The sequence below is a fragment of the Plutella xylostella genome, chromosome 5 (assembly GCF_932276165.1).
Source record: "Plutella xylostella chromosome 5, ilPluXylo3.1, whole genome shotgun sequence".
NCBI classification, from domain to species: domain Eukaryota; kingdom Metazoa; phylum Arthropoda; class Insecta; order Lepidoptera; family Plutellidae; genus Plutella; species Plutella xylostella.
In genome coordinates, this window is record NC_063985.1 from 4,088,491 (window position 1) to 4,111,466 (window position 22,976).

The following is a 22,976-nucleotide window of genomic DNA, read 5'->3' on the forward strand; positions in this document are numbered from 1 at the left end:
GTCCGTAAGCCGCGTCCGCTAATGTGTCGTCGTCTTAATAGTTTTCCTTTAGGTTGGTGTTCCGCGATGAGTGCCTCGGCGAGGTTACTCGTCCCTTGGGGGTTCCCATTTCGCTCATTTTTACATAAAAAAAAAACATTTTAAATTATTTATACACTGCGACCGCGGCAAATTTTACCACAGACCACAGCATTCTGTTCTGTGTCAGTGTCTGTGTGACACACAGATAAAAATAATTTTGACAATTAAAATGTCAGAAATTATTTGTTTGGTTGGTTGTTGTGTAGATTGATTGGCTTTATTTTAGATTTTAAAAGCATTTTCCTATTTAAACTTGGAATAAAACGTAAAAACCTGTTAAGGCGTCCCGTTTCTTCAAGTTTATGCTTCATTAGTTCTTATATATATTACTTATTATACTATTTACTTTTAGACATTTGTCTAGGTAAGCCTGGCGGCATTCGATTACTCAGGTTTATCAGAAACAAATACAGAGAAAAGTACAATAATGGAAATGGAAGAAGTTCTTATAGAAGAGGACACTATTACACATGTGAGTAAGGTGAGTGATAACAGCTATAACCTATTAATTTGATTTTTATAAACAGCATAATTTTTACTAATAACTATCGCAATACAACTTTTACATTTAGAAAATGGTTTTACAAACACAAATAAAACCAGCCAGACATTGAAAAAAATTACAACCTTTTAATTTGTTTCACAGAAAAGACCATCTTTGGAACAATTCAAAGCAGTTGTTGATTTCATGCAGAAGCACCCAGATCTTGCTAACCCTAAGAATATCAGCAACAAGTTGAGCCGCCCCAAGATCAAGAAACTGTGGGCTGAACTGTCCAATATTGCCAATGCTCTCCCTGGCATGAACAAAACTACACAGGAGTGGATGCGGGTATGTTCATTTCCATTAATTGCTATTGAGCAAATTAACTAGCCTATATACCAAGAAATCAATTAGAGGAATCCATCCTTAGTGCAGGTTATTCTGGCTTATTCAATATGTGTGCCTTAATCTATGTCTCATTTATGAATCAGAAATAGGTTGGGTCCTTTGTGCATAATGACATCCTAGTAAAAGTAATAATGGTAAAGTTATGTAAATTTTCAGTTTTGGGCTGACAAGAAGTGTATGATAAAAACAAAGAAGAAGCAAGTGGACAATGGAAGTCACTCAAACATTCTCACTCCTATTGAAGAGCAAATTTGGACTTTGTGTTTTCAGAATGGCACTAGCAGCTCTCCTAGTAAGTTTGAGATATATTTTTTCTTTGAGATACTTACAGCTTAATCACTGAATAGTTTCCATGTTTTTTAAGTCATTGATAGATAATGCATAATTAAATAAATGGTTTCTAGTAGTAATTATGTACTTAATCAATGCCTCATTATTCAAATTTCAATTTTATTTTTGGATTTGTAGTATTGCCTGACATATTCCAAGATGTTTCTCAAATTATATATCGTTTATTATGCCTCCTTTGCAGAGAGAAGAAAATCAGTAAAGACTGAAATGTCTGATGAAGATTCCAGTGAGGAACAGCCCTTGAAGAGGAAGAAATCGGAAGCATTTGCTTTCACAATGGACACCAAGCAGACCATGAGTGAAGTTGATGAGAGACAAATGGCTATTATGGAGAAGTTGGTATGTGTATTCTTTTTTAAACACCACACTTCTTCTAAGGACAAGCCTAAGGTTGCCTGCCCACTGGAGCACATGAATGGAGTATACACAACCATCATAAAAATATTTCAATAGATTATATCAACAACAGATAGATACAAAATATTTGCTTTGCTGCATACCATATATTGCCACCCAGCTCCAGTGGACATGCAGACTAATGGTGGCTTTCCATTAGATATGTGGTACAGCTCGAAGATGGTGCACATGATGCTATAATCAATTACTGCATTTTCAAATAAAGTTGTTCTAATTTAGCAATATTTTAATTGATACCTTGGATGTTTGTAGGTGGATGTGATGGACCGCCAGGCGTCGGCGCTGTCGCAGCTGGCGCAGTCGTCGGTTGTGAACGCGCAAGCCATGGAGAGGCTGGCTGAAGCCTCTCAGCAACAGGTATGTTTACGAATTATTTGTCATGTCACTAACATCTCCCTTGAGCTAAAGAAGTGGCAGTTTCTTACAGATAATGTTAATTATACCTTGCATAAGATGGAAAATATAATTATGTCTCAAAGGGGAAAAAATTATGTCTCTCCGCTTTTATAATTTTTATGTGCCTAATGGCTATTTTCTTGTCTACATCTCGAATTTGTAAATAATTTTGACCAGATTCCGTCTCCTTACATACATATTAACCTAAACATATTTGTTCTTTATTGCGCAGGCGCAGGCGGTGGACCGGCTGGCCACGTCGTTCGAAGGCATCAGCGCGGCGGCGCACGACGTCAGGAACGCCATCATCAACATCGACTACACCATGAAGAGATGCTACACCATCAACCAGACCTAGCACGCTTTCTAGTAACCAACGGTTTCTATGTATATGGTTATAATGCTATGGGACTATAGTTTGTAAAGAATGACGGTGTCCGCCCAATTAATTGATATTTCTACTTCCAATTTTTACGGTTAGAGGGCGCCACGGCGGTGTAATTTATATTTAAGGAATAAGGTCTTATTTAAATGTGAAATAGAGAAAGGAGTGTAGAATTATGAGTGCGTGGAGACAAGATAACAATAAAGGGACGCGGAGAGAGCTAACCTTGTTTCCATCCAAATCAACGTTGAAATTTTCTCGTTGGACTGGCGTGGTGGGAATGTGGTGTAAGATCAAGAAGCAGTTTAGACCGTAAATTATATTCGAGAGGGCCAGGTGCAGGCACTAACACCCTCAAAGAGATTATCGGATAGCTAGTTCAACGAATTTGAAAGTCATGTACATGTAATCCTACCTTCCTAAATAAAACCTATACCTTCTTATAATTTATCTCGCATAATACCTACATAGGTAATTAACCTTACAAGTCTGACAAGGGTGGGAAGATACAACGATTCACTACAGTGTAATGTAGTCAAAGAATAATATTATAATGTGTGATACAGTTATTAGCCTTTAGGGATTGAATAGATCTGTTTTGGATTTATAATTTTGAAAGAAAATACCTGAATATGTTTACAGTTTAGTACAGTAAGTTTTTACAACAAAAGTAATAATTGATTATAATTGATCTATTGTATAAAATCTTATCCAAGAATTTGTTTTAAATACCTGATCAAAGTAGGCAAATAATAAGAATGACTATAACTTAACATTACAATAAGACTTTTGTACTTTGAATTATTTATGTCATGAATACATGAATTTATTTAAACATGCATCGTGTTTCATTACAAACGGTCCTCTCTTGTTGAAGTTATAACTAGTTTTACTTTCACACTTCACTAATACAGAACACTACAGTGCCTTATCTTATCAATTTCCCTGATACACTGATAACTACAGCAGCATTATCAAACACTATCTTTGCTCCCATTTCCACAAGAAAACATTAAATGCGTCATTTATTGAAATAATAGAGGATAAATATCATAATGCTCGCGGATTCCTTGTTTGCAAGTTTAAATTCGCGGATATTGCAAAATGAATTTAGTTTTCATAGGTGTTCTTCTGTTTTCTTCGTGTTTTGAGTTTAGTTTTTGTAGCGACGTGTGCCCGAAGCAATGTGACTGTGATACGGACAAGGGATTGAACAGAGCTGTGTGTGTTGATCAAAACATAGTGACTGTGGATATAGGAGTGCCTAAACAGGTGCAAGTTTATAGTCTGAACAATAACGGCATAACTGAACTGGATAACTTCTGCTTTAAGGTAAAGTACCTACTAATTGATGATTCATATCTATTTATATTGATGAATGATTAAACAATTATAAGTAAACTTGCATTTTCTTTTTCCAGGAATCCGGCTACACATCAATAATAATTTTAAACCTATCTTATAATTTAATATTTTGGGTCGGAATACATGCTTTTTCTGGGTTGACAAGTTTAACCCACCTAAACCTGAGCAACAATAGACTGAGGTTCTTGCCTTCTGACCTCTTCTGGGACACACCACGGCTGGAGTCACTGGACTTGTCTGGAAATGTGTTTGAGTCACTGAAAAATGAGCCATTTATATATCACATGCATTTGCAGGTAAGATTCATTCGACACTGTCTTATTATTTTTCTTCTTTGTTAGTCCTTTCAGCGTATTTTTCATACATACGGTCAGCGTACCGCGTATTGACGGTCGAATGGCGTAGTGGTTAGTGGCCCTGACTGCTATGCCGAAGGTCCCGGGTTCGATTCCCGGCTGGGGCAGATATTTGTTTAAAGACAAATATTTGTACTCGGGTCTTGGGTGTTGATATTTATATTTAATATCTATCTATCTATGTATGTATTTGTGTAGATATATCAGCTGTCCGATACCCATAACACAGGCTCTGCCTAGCTTGGGGTCGGATGGCCGTGTGTGAGATGTCCCCACATATTATTATTATATTATTATAATCGTACACTTATTGTGAACATAATCTATGCATAAATTTAATCGTACAATTTTATTACAGGTCTTAAATCTCAACAACTGCCGCATAAAATCCTTGCCACCCAGGCTCTTCAATAATCTTCCTAATCTTAGGAAATTAGATTTGAGTGAAAATTACATGATAACCCTAAACACCGATGTTTTGAAGCCAATGCCTAAACTCAACAGACTCGAATTAGAGAGTGAGTACTGGCAATGCAATAAGGACTTTATTGCAGTTGAAGATTGGATCTCTAATCACGGCATCACTTACGACAAAATATGTAAGAAGAGGCAGGGTAAAATGTCGGAGAAAATGATTGTAATGGCGCCGATGCCACGGAAAGAGGTCGATATCGATACAGTGTGGAACGTGACTGAGATAGACGACGTAACCACCGCAAAACTACCAACGAAGAAGCTGACGCCACTACAGAAATTCGACCAGGATTTTCCAGCTTTGCAAGCGCTTATAATCGGGCTGGAGTTGGGTTTAGCGATAGGTATAGTGGGGACTTACATCTGGCTTCGTTCTTTATGTAAGTGCAGGAGACTGGTATGCTGGTCTACTCCGTCTCGGCGGGAGCGGCGGCGCGCGGCGCGGCTGGCAGATAGCGACATGAGCACCAGTCTACTGTGGACCACCGTCCTCAACACTGACACTCCGCCGACGCTACGACGGGAGCTCTCCCTCCCTGATAGGGCTCCACCGTTCCCCGCGTACGGCCTGCCGGGGCTCGCGCGGCACCTGGGACCCGTCATGGCGTACCACGAGGATGATAGGGCCGAGACCCCGCCCCCGGCTTATACTGACTGCAGGATCAATGTATGAAGGGGGTAGGAAAGTATCTTGTGATAATTTATGAATTTAAAATGAATATTTTGGGCGTGCCGCTGATAACTGTGGTGATTGGCGGGGTTCATGAAGTGATTTGATGAAGAATTTTAAACAATAATTTGGTATTACAGAACTCGTTTATTAGTTACTGTTTTCATAAATACATTCATTTATCACATTGGATCTTATTTACTGATATAGTACGACGTCAATTATATAAAAATATATACTTAATCAGACTCATGTAGCAGTATAAAATTCTCTTATGACTAAGTTCGTAGATGGGTAACTAAATAATATATAATTTGTATAAAGTAATAACACAACCCCATGGCAAATAGATATTCGATATGGCAATTTGTTTTATAAATAAATTTATTAAATCTAAACATTGATATATTATTTCTGTACAAGTAAAAATCTAGAGGAATGTTTAGCCCATTTTTAAAGTGGTTATATCTGTTTTGAACTATAAAATATTTTTGTACGAATACGTAATTTCATCTATTGTATGAATATTTACAAAACTTTGCTATAAATAAAAATGTTTGTATTGATATAAATATCACGTAATGTTTGAACATGCTTTGTTTGTTTGTTACGTAGATATCGAATACCCGATATTACTAAATCCCATACAGTTTGTACAACGGTACAAAATTATACTAACTAGATTAGCGACCATTCGGCAAATCTAATAATACACACTTTACGCACACCGACTTATTTATAATTAAACCTTTTTGGTTCGTGGTTATTTTTAAATACTGGTTATTGTCGCTACCTATTCACGTTTGCTGAAACTTATAAAAGGTTTCTTGTCAATAAAAATAGTTAATTCATTACATAAATCAAATTCACGCACACAAAAATATACCAAAACTATTATAAATATACCAAAACTATCATTTACAGCATTAATTGCACATGTAATGTGTGCAGCTGCATAATTCCTCCCAAATGTCAAATGTGCCCGCCGTGGGCCGGCATTCTTATATAAAATACATGCAAATCGTGAATACATGCAACATACTATAGCCAACCTTAACCAAACAGCTACACATGCACATCATCACACTCGTGCACCAGCTGGCTGATATTCTCATAATCCGCGTGTTGCGTGAACGCGGCCACGAGGCGCGCGAACGTGGGTCGAGCCTCGGGGCTGTACGCCCAGCACTCGAGCATTATGTCGTAGATCTCTTCCGGACAGTCGTCGGGCTTCTCTAGGCGTTGCCCGTTCTCTACTAGCTGTATCGCCTGGAATTGTGAAAGGGTATATTGAGTGCTGATGCATTGGAGTTATTTAGTTTTTGAAATTGATATGGCATCCAGGGTAAGTATTTGGCGAGTTCGTTACTACCGAACTTCATAATCGGTCAATCAATTGATAAATCAGAATTAGTGGGTTTAGAAAGAGATTCAGACGTTGATAACGTCACAACTTTTTTATCATGACTAGAATACTTTCTTATCTTTGTAATCGAAGTATCTTAATCGTACCGTATCCAAAATGTCCTCTTCAAATCGCACAGATTTGAAGGGGACATAATGATGCCAATTCCCTACACTATCTGCGCTGTAGAATGGAAAGAGTACCTAATATCGGTCAGTTAGAATATCCAATCAAATATATTATGTTACAGTGCAAATTTTAATACTGTAAATACCTAACAATTGTAGGTAACATGCGTCTATCTCACCTCAACACCTCTAATCTCCCCGTACGGCTGTTTCCCGCCGCTCCACATCTCCCACAGCGTGACCCCGTAGCTCCAAACGTCACTCGCGTGCGAGAAGGTGCCGTAGTTGTAGGACTCCGGCGCGTACCACTTGATGGGCCACTTGCCGCCGCGGCTCGCCTTGTAGTACGAACTGTCGGTGGAGACGGCGCGGGAGAGGCCGAAGTCGCTGATTTTGGCTTGGCTCCTGTGGGTTTGATGTTGAAATTATGGTAAGAGGTATCATAAAGGTTGCGGGATGGCAGTAGTTTAGTTTAGCAACACAGGAACAGAATTTACGAACTTATAATGAGGCCTATACATAGCCGAGAGTGGGCGATTAAAGGCTGATAAACTAGAGCGACTCTAAGGCCGCGTCCCCGGCTAAAGTTGGTCGTCGTGGCGAAAGGATTATTTATACACAAGCCCCCTTATTCATAGTAAGTTATAGGACGTTTTAGCTATTGAACTGTTTTGTCCCTATCTGTCAAAGAATAATTTGGGGGTTACTGTGTAAATATGGCAACGTCGCTCACCTGGTGTGCAGCAGTATGTTCCTGGCGGCGAGGTCTCTGTGCACGAAGCGGCAACGCTCCAGGTAGTCCATGCCTTCAGCCACCTGGCGCGCCCACAGCCGCACCTCACACTAGCTGTGTACATATGGCAACGTCGCTCACCTGGTGTGCAGCAGTATGTTCCTGGCGGCGAGGTCTCTGTGCACGAAGCGGCAACGCTACAGGTAGTCCATGCCTTCAGCCACCTGGCGCGCCCACAGCCGCACCTCACACTAGCTGTGTACATATGGCAACGTCGCTCACCTGGTGTGCAGCAGTATGTTCCTGGCGGCGAGGTCTCTGTGCACGAAGCGGCAACGCTCCAGGTAGTCCATGCCTTCAGCCACCTGGCGCGCCCACAGCCGCACCTCGCTCTGGGTGCAAGTTCCTGAGACTAGCTGGGAGAGCAAAGAGCCTAGGCCGACTAGCTCTTGCACCATGGCTAATGGTGGACCCTGTGGGTGGAAATGTTTATGTTAGTAAGTAAAGTAGAAGCAAAGTCAGCTGTGGTGGCGCATAAAGAATCTTCCACTGATTGGAGAGGTCTTAGGTTGAAATCTTATTTGCATGCACCAAGGTATTCCAGTAGGTACGGACACGTGCAGAGAAACCTGACCCTGCTCTCATAGTAAGAATGCTTTTGAGGGGGTCAGGTTTCTCTGTTGTTTTATTTCCCATACTGTACCATACCCAAACCATGTGCTGTTATGGTGAACGAAAATATCTAGACGGCATCTGCACATCGACATTCTAGCTGTGATTTACACAAAACAGTAAGTGATGCTTTGCAAGTCATCCCTGAAAACGCATTTTTTCGTTTAGTGTTTATACAAAAAAGTAAGACTCACCAATGAAACGCCAATGAGCCTCACTATGCAGCGGTGCCGCAGCGACATCATCAGCTTGGCCTCCGACAGGAACTCGCGCTTGTTCGTGTCCATGTGTTGTACGTGCAACGTTTTTACTGCCACCTGAATAGAAAATGCTTATGAATTGCACGTCTTGTAACCAAGAAAGATGTGAACATTACGAATCTTGAATAACATAAATCTTGCTTTACGGGGGTTTTAGTTGAATATGTTACTCACTAATTTTGGTATGAGCGTAGGTGTAAATCTATTATCATTTGTTTCATCATAGTGACCATTAGAGGCGATGCATTGTATGTCAGAATACACTAACTTATTCGTTTTTTACCATGAGGAAAAATGTATTGAAACTGAGTAAGTAAACATAAGGTTCATTTCCATTATAAAATATTTCTGCTTAATAAACCAGCAATGTATGTGTGTGTAAGTATCAATCCGATTTCAACCTTACAACAATATGCATAATAACATCTATGTATAAGTAGCTATTGTACGGTAACCGTAGCCGTTACAACACGTTTATTATTGAAGTTTATTTTCTACCTGCACCGGCGTCTGGTTGGGCGGCGTGTAGGTGGCGCGGAGCACTGAACCGAATTCACCCTCGCCGAGGAGAGGGCCTAACGTTAGCTCGCTCATTGGGATGAATTCTGGAACGGAATTACATGGATGAGTTGTTGATAATGCGCCAGTATGGTTAATTGACCCAATTTTGTTATACATTTGCAGTATGTACTTTGGTGGTATATTTATTTCTAAAATGCTATGCAAATAAAAATGTAACCTGGAAGTCTCCTTACATCCTTAACAAGGTAAGGTAACAGTACTATAAATTAATTATGACTAACTATGAGTTTTTATAAGACTTAACAAATAAATAACAATGGCACATACCTTGCAGCGTAGAAAGCTGTCCGTCCGAGTTAATCGAGATTTCATTATAATTCTCCGCCAATGACACAACAGCGGTATTCTTCATAGGAACTTTATACGTCTCTCCGTCGTCCAATCCCGATACGCCGTCATTATTGTTCAGAGTGTCATTCATACTGAAGTCAGACGAGAATGAGAGGTTGCGAGTCAAGAGGTCAAACGCGTTGTTATTGGTCACTGAGGAGGGTGACGTTAGCTGCGAGTCGGGAGTGTCGGCTTTGGTCAGTTTTAGCTTCTTTTTCTTGTTTCGCGGCATTGTTGAGAACTGAAACAAGTGGAATAACAGTTATTAGCAGAGCATGCGAACTTGTTTTAGTACACACCTAACAAATGTTGTCTGGAAGTGGTCGCGATTAAGAGAAGAGCCATTTGGTTTACACATTTTATATTTATCTACACCCTACCTACACTTACTGAGACCTCGAAGGCGTCTTAGGTAAGTCAGTTAAAGGAGGTTTTATGACCACAAACTTATTTCACCTTCAGCCACAAAAGAGCCTGCATACCAAAAGAATCAACAAGGAGTTCGCATCACATATACTCTCGTCAGGTAAAGGAGATTTATTATTGAACGAAAGAGGTCGCATAACTCAATAACCAAAGAGTTTCCAATGCAAATACACATAGATAAAAATACATCACTCACGTCAGGTAAAGGAGGCTTGGTCTTGAGCGGCACGGGCGTGGTGAGGCGGTACTATAGTACTATCTTATATATCTTTGCTATGTTATAACCACACCAATACTTAGTTAGGACGAGGCAGAAGTTTGTGGTAGTGCTCCAAGGCGGTCCCGACGGCGTAATTTCTAGGTCATTAAGTAGTTCACTCACGTCGGGTTAAGGTGGTTTGGTCTGGGGCGAAATAGGCCAAATAGCTCAAATATCCAAGGAGTTCGCATCACATATACTCACTTCAGATAAAGGAGGTTTGGTCTCGATGAGGTCGCATATCTCAATCACCAAGGAGTTCCCAACACAAATACTCATAGAGTAAATAAATACTCACGTCGGGTAGAGGCGGCTTGGTCTTGGGCGGCACGGGCGTGGCGAGGCGCGTGGGCAGCCCGTCCGGCACCGCGCTGTAGTGCTCTATCAGACGTTCTAATGACTCCAGCAGAGGACCGTCGTCTATGAATAGCCACTATACTCACGTCGGGTAGAGGAGGCTTGGTCTTGAACGAAAGAGGTCGCATAGCTCAATTACCAAGGAGTATCCAAACACAAATACTCTTCATCACCACGCCCCCACTGCTGGGGCACGGGTTTCCTTCCAAGGAAGGGTTTTAGGTCTTGTCCACCACGCTGGCCTTGTACGGGTTGGTTGACAAATCTTAGACAAAATAAATACTCACGTCAGGTAAAGGAGGTTTGGTCTGGGGCGAAAGAGGCCAAATAGCTCAAATATCCAAGGAGTTCGCATCACATAATAATACTCACTTCAGATAAAGGAGGTTTGGTATTGAATGAAAGAGGTCGCATAACTCAATACTCAAGGAGTTCCCAAACTCATAGAGAAAATAAATACTCACGTCGGGTAGAGGAGGCTTGGTCTTGGGCGGCACGGGCGTGGCGAGGCGCGTGGGCAGCCCGTCCGGCACCGCGCTGTAGTGCTCTATCAGCCGCTCTAATGACTCCAACAGCGGACCGTCGTCTATGAACAGGCATTCGTTCTGGAAGTGGAGATTTAATACGTGAGAATAACTAAGCAGTGGTTGAGTAACAAATAAAAGATGGAGCATGGCGCTCAATCACTAGCGTTAGACTGAAGTTTGCCATCGTGTTAAAGGATTGGCCAGTCAGATTAGTGTCGGTCGCTGAATGCCACGGGAGCGCCAGAAGTATGTAAGGAACTGGGGCGCGATTCACATCTCAACCGAAATATTTGTAAAGCGATACGAACGAGTTACGAGATGAAATCCGCAATGTTTAAAAACGCGATTCATAGCACACATACTTTGATCTCGTTTTCATATCGCTAGTTCGTATTTGGATGGCTTGAGTGAAATGAATGAAACTATATATTTTTTAATTGCCATGCAAAAATTATAAATACTACCACTAATTGTTTTAAATAATTTTGTTCCTACAATATATTTTGTTGGAATTAGTGTCGATAGCAAGTATCAAGAAACAGCTTTTTAATTCAACGTTGAAGAAATTCATAACCTGTGGCACTTTTGACAGCCGCCATGTTTTCTCCATAAAAACATTGATTTTCTTTGCTCATTTTCGTGTCAACTTAGTTTTTTTGGAAAATAAGAAGAAAGGAAGTTTAACTTACTTAGAGAAATACGACTGAGACATGTAAGTATCAATGTATTAACCTACTTTTTTTGAAATATAAATGTTACCGGTTGTAGTCAAGAAGGTATTGTAATTTACGATGTATCCAATTTCTGTTTTGAATTGTTTTAGAAACACAAGCAGCAGCCGATGTGCTTGAGTAGCAGAAGGAGCAACTGCGTTGTGAGAGGGCCACGGCTTCAGCCCTCACAATGATAGCTGATTAGCTGAAGTAATGAACAGACAGGCTGCAGTCAATGAGAGGCTTCTTGAGGAGGTGTTCCTCATATGGAAATCGTAGGTTATTCCTAAATGTTTGGCTAAATAATAGAATAGAATTTAACTTCATTGTTACCCCAATAATGTCTTAGGAAAACTGGTGTTGAATATTTATGTTACAGCGTAGTTTTGTTTAGTATCTGTCTGTAATTTTTTAGAAGAATATCATACTGAACTTTTCATTTTGTCTTTTCTAGGCTAATGAAAGGAACAATCAAGACCAGACTTAAAGTAAAATAATACGTATACATAATTTATATCGGAATAAGTACAAAATATTTTTGTAGGTATATGTTTTAACTATAAATTGAAAATCCACAGATTTTAGCGGCGACGCAGTTGCGCGACCAGTGAAGCTCTGGCTCCGCGACCGGCGTGGAGCGCGCGGTCCACGCGGCGCTGCTGCGGCTGCTGCGCGGGAGGATCCAGTCCCCGCGCATGCGCCTGGCCTTCAATGACCTCACGCCTCTCTTCTTCCTCTTCTTCATGCGTCAATTCAAACAGAGGAGCACCTGTGATTACTGATTACCTAAGTTCCTATATACAATAATAGTTTAATAATTGTTAACAAAATATTGTATATATAAGTATTAATAATTACTTATACAAAAGGCTAAAAGCATTTTGTACCAGCCAACCTATAGGAGAGAATATGAGAAAAATAATAAGACTTTAATCTTTGATTGCCATTATCTGTAGCTTTATTAAGTGGTAAAGGGACCTAATTACTACCTATATTTTTTTAGTATTTGTGATAATTCATAGAATTTATTAGTTCTATCAATAAATAAAATATACATGCATTACAATGTGTTTAAGGCTGTCACTAAAGCTGGAAGAAAATCAGAATCTGTCAAATCTAGTGAGGGGGGGTTGAGGTATGCGGGGCGTTCTACGGACAATGACATGAAATTTTAACATAGTACTCGAAAACATAAAAGTGAAGACATGCCACTTTGTTAAAAATATACTAAGTAAGTAATATTGTTTTGTGATACGAAAATATTTATTTTTATTTGAAAGTATTTTTAATATTTAATAATTAATTATATATAAAGTCGTACCCGTGCCGATATTTATACAGGTTGTTGCAAAAAGGGTTTAATACTATGCCGAAACCTACGTGTGCAGCATGTTATTGATGTTATTTCTAAGCCAGGAAATGAAATCAGAATGTAAAAAAATCGCGAAAATATTATCAGAGTTTAATAGTTCAGGGTGTTGTATTAAACTCTGCCCCCGTGTAATAAAAAAAGTATAGTTAGCCGAAAGGGCGTTACTCAGGCGTCACTCTGAAAAACTTTTATCCTACGTAATTTTTTATATTCATGAAAAAAACGCTTCTTCATATAATTTTTTTTTGGTCACGTGACCTTTTAGTTAGACGACCTGTTTTTTTTTGGTGTTTCAAAAGCAGAACAGTAGTTTGCAGAACTCTGCATATACAGGGTGTCACAAAAGGTTACGTAGCTGGCAAAGGGATATGGGGAGGTCACCAGAAAAATAATAACATGTAAGTACCCCCGCAAGGGAGTACATTAGTACAAGGCGAGAGTGTGTATTTTTTTTTTAAGTACTTATGTGTATTTGGGATATGATAGAAATAATATTTTTGTTTCTTAAAAACCAAAAAATTTACACCTTGCTGCGCTCTTTTGCTCACTGTAAGTACACCTACAAATATTGCTGTATTAAAAAAACGGTTTTGTTATAACGATTATAAAAAAAAAGTTAATTTCATGTCAAGGAGTCATTTACCTAATTACGATTTCACTCAACAGCAGGTGAACTGAAAAAATAAGTTCTAGTTCTATCATCACTTTAGATCGCAAACATTGTAACTCCACTTTTCTCGGCGAAAAGTACTCTTTGGTGTCAATAGAAACGTTTTTTGAATTCACATGTTTTCCTCTTTATTCGAAAAAAAAAACTGTATTCCGCATTTTACCATTTGTTTTCCTCTAAACCCCAAACCGTGATTTTTAAACAAGAAAACTTAGTAATTATACCCTTTATTCTCATATACAACGTGCGATGTAGGCGAACGTGAACGAAAACTATGCAATAAGCCTTTGTTTTTATTACTACTTTAGTAAATTACAATAACATACTCAACAGTGTTAATTTTTTTTTGCAATGTTATGTTGTTAAATTAAGATCTAATATTTTATTAACATGAAGTTACTTTCAACTTTTTTTTGCATCTATGCGTCGAATCACAGCATGACGGCTGCTGCAGCTTCCTGCTGTCCTGTCCTCCAACCAATCCCACCAGTACTGCAGGTTGCGTCGAATACGAGCCATTCTCTTCGACTTGACAAGACAGGTGCTCCCGGAAGGATCATAGATCGCACGGAACCCGTACCGTATAGAGGCAACGGACTCCTTTGCAACAGCCCCCCAGATTCGGAAGTAGCCCATGCACTGCATGGCGAGCACAGCTGCAGCAATTTTTTCGTAATGAATCATTGGGATGTCATCCCCGAAGGAGGCTCTCAGCCTACCTCACGACCTGTGTGACATTAGAAAAATGCACTGTGCTAACGCCGTTTGCGAGCTTGATTTGCAGGACCGCGTTGTATGCCAAGTTCCACAGCAGAGGGGTCCAAGACCTACCGCTGTGGAACTCCGCAACTGAACTTCTTCAGTGAAAACAAACCCTCTCTTTTCGCATCCTTAATGTACTTGTTAGACACGTATGACCTCTGTCAATTTTCTGCAGATAAGAAGACAAGTGATGGTATACAAGAGCCGCCCTAAAGGTTCGCCCTCTAGGGGATAGAGTTGAACGCGGTTACTATTTTTAAGCAAACAGCCAGCGCAACAACTCGCCCGTGGTTCTTATCCTGCTCCGACAGTGAACGAACGCAAAGTATTGTACCCACTATTCGAATCCGCATTTCGGATGCCAAACTGACTGTCCGAAAGGTCGAAACCGTACCACCACAGAGGTATGACTCGTTCGAAGAGCTTATCAGGCTCTTACAGCAATCAGATGTGTCGGTACACTGAAAGATAATCTACAGGCCTGCTTTATTTATTTAGGAGCACTAATGGCCTCCTTTCAGTCATTGAGTCACTGGCACTCAGGCTGCGGTTGAACAGGAAGATAGACTGTCTAAACAAATCATTTTTAGGCTAGTTAAAAAAACTTTAGGTGGGTAGTATGCCAACTAGAACTACAAATAAAACAGTATTTTTGTCTCCTCTAAAATTTGGTCACGAGGAGTTACGATGATTACGATCTAAGGTGACGCTGACGATATTTTATACAAGGTATTGAAAAAAGGGTATAAAGCTTAGCCAAAAGTGGATTTAGGTGCCATTCTGATCCACTTTTCTTCTACAATTTTGAAAATTCACGTAACAAAACCTTTTACATAGAAACTTATTCGATCACGTGACTTTTTACTATAGAGACCGAATTTATTTTTCGAGAATTTCCAAACCTTGGAGAACAAAAGTTGTTCAGAATAACCCCTGAGTCAAACCCTTTCGGCACAGTATACCCTTTTTGCAACATCCTGTATAGGTAATATCAGGTTTATAAAAGACCTGGGCCTGTAGAGTGAGACTCGGCATGGGGAGTCATAATTTATAGATCTTTTAGGTTGCAGTGGCGAATGGGCACTGGTAGCCCTGCCCTTTTCTATAACTATAACTATAGGTAATTTTATGGCAATTTAAAAATGGTATAACATTTATCTATTTGAAAAAATCATTAAAAATATACATTACCTATCACCCTAATTTAAAAAAAAAATTCAGCCCTTACTTTAAACTTATAACACCCCTCTATTTCCTTCAGGGGTTAAAAAACCTGTGTATTTAATATTTTCTTATGAGTTTTTTTTAAAAAACTAGGCTCTTACATAGTTGTACATAATATTATGCGGTATTTTATTCCACTTGTAACGCATAAAATTCATAGCTACAGTAAACATTTCATTTTTTTCATGGCGAGATACAGTCGCACTTAACCGCTTTTTTGCAAAGCTTGTTAAATAGATTTAAAAAATTATGTAAATTTTAGATCTTCAATTTTTAAAAATACTTACTTATTTTTAACAACCTGTAGTGTACAGACTACCACATCTTAAAATATATATTTTTTTAATTAACTACGGTTTTTGGTTTCAAATAAAACAAATTATGAACTTACTTTTCAACACCCTGTATATTGTGTAGCTTACCTACCATACACAACCGTTAAAATAAAATAAATTACCCCTCAGAATATAAACAGGCTCGCGCTTTGGCATACTGCATTGACCGTATAGTTCTTATTCGGAGAATCTAATAAGTGTCATTATGTGCAATGTTTACCTTTATCTATGCATCTGTAACTCTATAGTAAAAAATGTAAACAAATCGAAAAGGCGAAATGTTTTCTAAGAATTTTCGGCTTTTCTGCATCTAAAATGATTAGAAAATTAACTTTCCATAGCAAATGCATATGTATTATAATACTTGTAGTCATAATTTGTTGATTTAATCAGTTTTTGTGAAATATTTGATAAAAAATAAAATGGCGTGGGTATCGCTCCTAACAGGCCGCCACCAGGGCGAAGACTGAAGAAATCTGAAATCTGTCACGGTGTCATCATTTTTAAACCGGAATTTATTAGTTTTTTGCAAAAAAAGTTGACTTCTGGTCCATTAAATCCAACTCTTTAAGGTAACTTTGTTAAGAATTTAATTACCTACACATACATATAAGATTCCATGAAAATGGGCCCTCTGATTTCGAGGGTTTTTTCATAATAAGTCAAAAAATGGCAAAAGACATGGTGTGTTTGCAATTTTTTTTAACATACTTATTATAATCCTGCACCAATTTATAAGCAACTAACATGTTCAGTATACCCTCTGCTACAAAATATATTTTTATCAATGTGATAGAAGCCACCGTTTTTCCAATCTAATCAAGTATATCAAGCCGACTTTAGCATTTTAGCTTTAGGGATCCCCTTAATTCATTAACTTACAATTTGCACACTGAGGGAATGTGTATGCTTTCGGTTAAAATATTCTTCCTCATTCTGCGAGGGCCTCAGGCCAAAACCCACACCAATCAAATAAATATCACTAATACAAGCTTACTATAAAGGAAAATTACGAATTCGGTAAAGATGGAAACGTATCTCGTAGGGACGGCTGTCCGGCTGAAAAATGGCTTGAAGATCTTGGAGAGATGCGTACAAGGTCAATTTCACTTTTAGCAGTATTTTCTGAAAACGATCTAACAATTTCACCATTTTCTTCGAAAGTTTAAAATCGCTAAAACGTCAAAATATGACAGATAAGCGATATCAAAAAGTTCAACAAAAATGACATGAATCGCGTCATTCTCCATTCCGTTCATTCATTTTGCGATCTCGAAACGATCTTACTATGTAGGTAGCTTGTTTTTAGTGCCATGTGAATCGCAATTTCATAGCTCGTTCGTAAAAATCTGAAAACGAGATGAAAACGAAGTTGTTTTTTGTGACACGAATCACCCTCCTGGTGATACGTCACTCAGCTCCTTTCGTGCACCACTCTGAAGAAGCCTTTGTCTAGTTATAGACGACTATTGGCTAATGATGGTGATCAATTTACACATTGGTTGCAATTAAAAAGAGCATAAAGCTGGACTTGATAAATAATAAAAAAAACAACTTCACTTACCTCACTCCTAATAATAAAGTTATACGGCGTATTGGCACTCAGCATGGTCAGCACATAAGGGTGCCGATGTCGTTCACTGTACCGCACCAGAAACACCCCGTCAGTAGCTCTGTCGGTGATGTTGTGTTGTCGGCAGTACTCTTCTAGAGTTTTGAGAGCTTCGTCGCGGTTCAGTGTGCCGTGGTACCATTGGGATTTGGTTGTGGTTGGCTGGTCGGGTTTGTAGTTCTCTGCAGGTGTAAGTGGAGGTTTTAGTATAGTTGTGAGAAGTTTAACGAATGGAATGTAAGTCTAGTAAGAAACACGGACATCCGGGAATACATAATTACATATATCGCACCAGTAACTTAGTAATGAAAAACTATTTTCCTTGTTTTCAAAAATCGAATAGTGCATCGGTGAGTACACTGCACAGACTGAAACGCCGAAGCGGAGGTCCAGAGTTTGATTCCGGGTCGGAGCTGGTACAAGTCACTGTACCAGCATGAAACAGAAAATTTGAACTCACTCAGCAACTGATAGCAGTCCATGTGTCCATAATGCTTGGCGAGGTCGGCCGGAGTGTCTTTAGCCAGGGTCCGGGGGTGTGAGGGTGCTCGTAACTTTAATAAAACCTGAAAACAATAATTTAAGATCAATCAATCGTGTCTCACTCGAAGATTGATAAGAGTCCTATATGTATTGTATACAGCAGTTCAAAAAACGGAAATACTACAAATACCTAGAATCTAACTTACCTTAATACAGTCAATATGTCCCCTCATGGCGGCGTCGTGCAGCGGCACTTGTCCAGTGGGCGCGTGCCGCATCTGGTAGTTGGCGTGCCCTCTAGTGACCAGCAATTCTGTGGTACTCGGGAGATTGTTCTGACATGTGTACTGGAAGGTAACATGTGGCTTGAAGTCAGGAAGGAAAAGGGGTTCTCTGGTAGACTTTATCAGTAAATTGGTCTTGAACCTCTCGATGTGGTTAAAAGTTATTTGCATCCAGTGATTCCAGTGTTTCAGCATCATGGTGTTGGAGCAGCCTTATACTTTGCGTAATCAAGATTAAACTATTTCGTTACTTTAGGTCTAAGGTTCTATAAGGTTCTGCAGAGAAACTCAGCACTAGTCCATGATGTATGGTTACAGCTGAGTACAACCCTTGAAGTAGCCCCGGGAATCGAACCCATGTCTCGCTCTATCATTTAATTTTCATGATGATGGTATCTATTATAAGATAAGCCAAAATACTCACATGCAAAGGCGTATACCCAAACGAGTCCCGCACATTAACAGTGGCGCCACTGTCGATGAGCTTCTCCAAGATCTTGTCGTGTCCCGCCTTGGCCGCGATGTGGACCGCCGTCTGCCCGTCCTGGTTCTTAGCGTCGCGACCCTGGTAGTGCCCGCGCGCCAGGATGTGGGAGACTATGTTGAGCTCGCCGGCGTGGGTTGCTCTGTGGGACAGTGATTTGTTTAACTCTTTATTGCACAAATATTAGCTATAAAATTTAAGTAGAAAGCGTGGACTTGTGGACTTAATGATGTTCACAGATTATGGCTTTAGAACTAGGGATGATATAACATAACGGATAGAAATCATAAGATTAGTTATTTTTAATGTTAAATAATATGATTTCATAAAATATATCAGTTTATTTACAATATCTAATTAAGTGAGGTCCAATATTGCAAAAAAATAATTAGTTTAAAACCCTGCAAGACACCAGAAATGATTAAGAGTATGCTAATAAGCTAAACTTCTATTTAAAATGCTAAGTGCGACCTGACAAAATGACTCACACGACCAAGTAGGGTAACTCAAGGTTATTATTTTAATAGTTCTTTTACAGATGTTTTTCGTGTGCCTGGGATCCTAATCAAAATATAAATAGTGGCCAGAGGTTCTACAGATGTGGTAACAATGAATGAGTGATTCATTAAGATAATATACAGAAGTCAACAATGACTCAGAGGAAACTTAACTGAGATACAATAATGTTAACATCTCGACAAAACATATATCATGAGCGTGAGTAATGGTAGACACAGGTGGCTTTATTAAGTTTACTTATTATGTCTAATTAAAATACCAATAAGAATACTACAAATATTTTAATTACACAAGGCAAGAATTGTACTATGAGGCGACATACATTCTTCGTATTTATTTCTTCGTTTATTGCACAAATAGCAATAGTAAGTAAAAAAAAATTAGTTCTTCATACTATAAGAAATTTCTACAACTGAAGTCTGTCGTAATTACTTTGGATATTAAGCTGATTTGATTTACTGTCTATCAATAATAAACAATCAGCCATAAACCGTAATAATGTTTAGTTTTTGATTCCGGTGAGGATAAGCAATCTAGGCCTACCTATATATTTTGAACATTACTTTTACTTCACCCAAACATAATTATATTATATCATACACACACTTAATTATATTATTTATTATGTAATGTATAAACTTTGATTATATACAAACTCCTCTGCCTTAGCAACTAAGAACACAATACAATATTTATGATGAATGCCCCAATCCCTCTCAGTGTTTATTGAATAAACAGATTGAACAATGCATCCCTGCTTACTGCAGGAAATCATCAATACAAGCCAAGTGTATGATCATTGGTTGATATCAACAATAAAATGTGTGAAGCATTGTCTTGTAAAGTTGGAGATAAATCAAGTGAAAACATTATGATATTCTTTCTACCTAACACACGAATCTCATAACACTTTTCATGTTTACTAATAAACAAATGTATTTTAAAAATACTTCTCATAATATCAACAATAGTATATGTATGTCCAATTCAAAACCCTCTGTTTCAGGGCATCATTAAACAATAAACAAACATGACCAGAAAATTAAGGGCAATTTAGCCTACACTTGTCTTAATAGAACTTCCTACTTCAATCCATTTAATTAAATAGTTCTACAGTGAGCATAAAATCTTGGAACTCAAGAACTGAGCAAGCAACCTTTTTTATTGTTTGTGTTAAATATTTGGCACTAGGTTGATAGTATAAATTTTCAATGTTGTTGCGTCCTAACATTATTATTAAATCCATTAATAATAATTATAACTAGTGCATGATGATGGTCAACTAGTACAACAAGTACACTGTGAGAAAACCAGTAATATTAATTAAATTTTATATGTCTCACTATCAGCTTATGATCAAAACAAAGACCAATAAGCTAGTTTTACATCAAGTAGGTAGATACTAAATAAAGCGATTTTGCAATTTGATGAAAATTAGGGCAGTAGTGCAATAGGTTTATGTCTCTAGAGTTCTGTCCACTTCAAGAATTTATTTACAGATGATTAGATAAAAAGAATGTGGCATTATCAGGCCATAAGTTATTAGTTTATTTGACAACTGTTCTACCAGTCACACAAATCTATTGCCTGGTGTGTATCTTTGGGCCATGAGTGGTTAAGATGTTAATGTGGTCTGTTTGTTTACCCATCTATAATTTAATTAAAAAATATGATTGTAACAACCACATTCCAATGTTATATTCTATAATTTAATTTCAATCATGTGAATATTTTCACATGATTGAAATTATTCACATGATTGAATATTGATAAGAAATTAAGAATGTTAAATTTTCTTTAAAAACACAGTCAATAAACTGTAGGACATGGGCTTCCTTCAAGGCAGGAAGGTTATTGCCATAATCTGTGGTTGGAAATAACACAAATACTTAAAATCTGTGACCCAAGCAAATTTTAATACCTGCCCTAGCCGTGGACAAACGAGAAATCTCGTCACAGCCATCAGAGTTACTAATGCCAATACCATTTATTTTAGTGGAATATTATAATATAATGTACACAGTACCATTAATATACTGTATTCAAGAGATAACATCAACAACTCACCTGTGTAATAAGTTAGTAGTCCCCTGTGTGCGAGACTCGTGCGGGGGTGGCTGTCCTTTGCACACTCCTGACAACGGTGTCACCAGGCCATTGGAGTCTGTGCGGTAGTGCTGGATCAGGGTGTCTAGTCCGTGCACTGTTGTGTGTTCCTCTATTGAGAAGAATGCATCTTCACCGTGCCTCCGTATCTGGTAATGCACTACCTCACCCTGCAACAAGCATCAACATTAAGAAATGTACAAGTATTCACAAGATAGCCGGGTAGTTTTGAGACTCCGTACGTACTTACACTGAAACTTGATAGTACATAAGTAATGCACAAACTTTTTGTTTCAAATAAAGTTAGGTTATATTTACATGAACTTACTTGATGTAAGACCGAAAGGACGTAGTCCCCTGGCGATGTGTTACTTTCACGTACCAAGAAAACACCATCTTCACCCTCTGAAATAGATAGGCAGCATTTAACAATGTTCTAACTGGAATGTAAACATCGTATTAGAAGAACAGACTAGAAGTTCTTTGTTACTTTACCTTCTTTTAGCAGCCTCTCAGCAGTTTCTCGAGAAATCTTCCCATGAAACCAGTTCACGTTATCTTCTTTGTTCATACTCAACAAAAAAGAGTTTGTCTGTAAAGTTAATTAGAAAACTTGTTCAACAAGTGCTCAATTTCAATAAAACTTTAAAGCGTTCTTTTACACACTGAAACTTGAAGAAAGTTGTACATTTGTTGTTTGTCAACGATTTATTTAATAGTATATTAAATCACATAATTTTAAATGCACTTCTAAATCAGACTATTTACAGATTTGTAAAAAAATATTATTTTTATTTTCTTTCTCGTCACAAAACTTGTTCTAGATTAGCCGAATATATTAAGACGTCATTTGTCAACAACGATAACAATGTTCTATCCTTGTCTAACTTAGACGCATGTCAATAGTAGGAAAGAGAAAAAGAATTTCTTAGAATGTTTTTAAATTGTTTACTTTATATTGAAACGTCAAGCAGATTGTAGCGAACAATTGAGATACTTTTTATTTTAATAAAATTAATTTTATCATAAATACCTCTTCTAACTTTGATTTAAGATCCTTAAAAACATTATAAATAATTTAATAATCTTCTAAAACATACCTTCAACAATATGAATGACGTCATGGTTGTTATCATTATCTCAAACTTCGTAACTCGCGAAAATGTTTATAAACTGTTTACAGGTACATCACAATTAGAAATCAACATCGTTTTGATAGCTTAGCACTTTCTGTTGATCATTTATTTTTTAGAACGTATTTTACGCGTTGTGATAAAAGTGAGCGGTCTTGCAGGGTATCCGCGCAAGCAACCGGCAGACAGGCGCGGTATCCCCGACTATGCCTT

At 38.3% G+C, this 22,976-nt stretch overlaps 3 protein-coding genes and 1 long non-coding RNA gene across 8 annotated transcripts; 3 read left to right on the forward strand and 1 right to left on the reverse strand.

The window, feature by feature from the left end:
• The first annotated feature begins 255 nt into the window (after positions 1-255).
• Positions 256-3,361, forward strand: LOC105396857. 2 transcript variants are annotated; one of them, XM_011568875.3, is made up of 6 exons: positions 256-553; positions 728-913; positions 1,130-1,265; positions 1,506-1,663; positions 1,994-2,098; positions 2,370-3,361. In XM_011568875.3, exons 1-6 carry the CDS (start codon positions 509-511, stop codon positions 2,493-2,495), a joined length of 756 nt encoding a protein of 251 aa, XP_011567177.3. In that variant the 5' UTR covers positions 256-508; the 3' UTR covers positions 2,496-3,361. The 2 variants fall into 2 exon arrangements, with proteins under 2 accessions (XP_011567177.3, XP_011567168.3); XM_011568866.3 differs by having other exon boundaries at positions 258-562.
• Positions 3,362-3,463: 102 nt separating this feature from the next.
• Positions 3,464-5,785, forward strand: LOC105396846 (leucine-rich repeat transmembrane neuronal protein 2). Its single transcript, XM_011568856.3, has 3 exons — positions 3,464-3,854; positions 3,944-4,183; positions 4,602-5,785. Exons 1-3 carry the CDS (start codon positions 3,627-3,629, stop codon positions 5,388-5,390), a joined length of 1,257 nt encoding a protein of 418 aa, XP_011567158.3. The 5' UTR covers positions 3,464-3,626; the 3' UTR covers positions 5,391-5,785.
• A 575-nt stretch (positions 5,786-6,360) lies between these two features.
• LOC105396836 (tyrosine-protein kinase HTK16) lies at positions 6,361-22,971 on the reverse strand. Of its 2 annotated transcripts, XM_048632975.1 has the most exons (16): positions 22,731-22,971; positions 22,126-22,222; positions 21,959-22,035; positions 21,592-21,800; positions 18,946-19,147; positions 18,444-18,584; positions 18,215-18,320; positions 17,707-17,936; positions 11,139-11,144; positions 10,481-10,615; positions 9,435-9,738; positions 9,084-9,190; positions 8,520-8,642; positions 7,936-8,126; positions 7,100-7,325; positions 6,361-6,656 (listed from the first exon to the last, which is right to left on the reverse strand). In XM_048632975.1, the coding sequence occupies exons 1-16, from the start codon at positions 22,764-22,766 to the stop codon at positions 6,453-6,455; spliced, it is 2,394 nt and encodes a 797-aa protein (XP_048488932.1). In that variant the 5' UTR covers positions 22,767-22,971; the 3' UTR covers positions 6,361-6,452. The 2 variants fall into 2 exon arrangements, with proteins under 2 accessions (XP_048488932.1, XP_048488942.1); XM_048632985.1 differs by lacking the exon at positions 10,481-10,615 and having other exon boundaries at positions 11,004-11,144.
• Positions 11,327-12,842, forward strand: LOC125491330. Of its 3 annotated transcripts, none has more exons than XR_007268238.1 (3): positions 11,327-11,778; positions 11,890-12,054; positions 12,234-12,842. It is a non-coding gene; the product is annotated as an uncharacterized LOC125491330 (long non-coding RNA). The 3 variants fall into 3 exon arrangements; XR_007268237.1 differs by having other exon boundaries at positions 12,358-12,842; XR_007268235.1 differs by having other exon boundaries at positions 11,890-12,842.
• Positions 22,972-22,976: the final 5 nt, after the last annotated feature.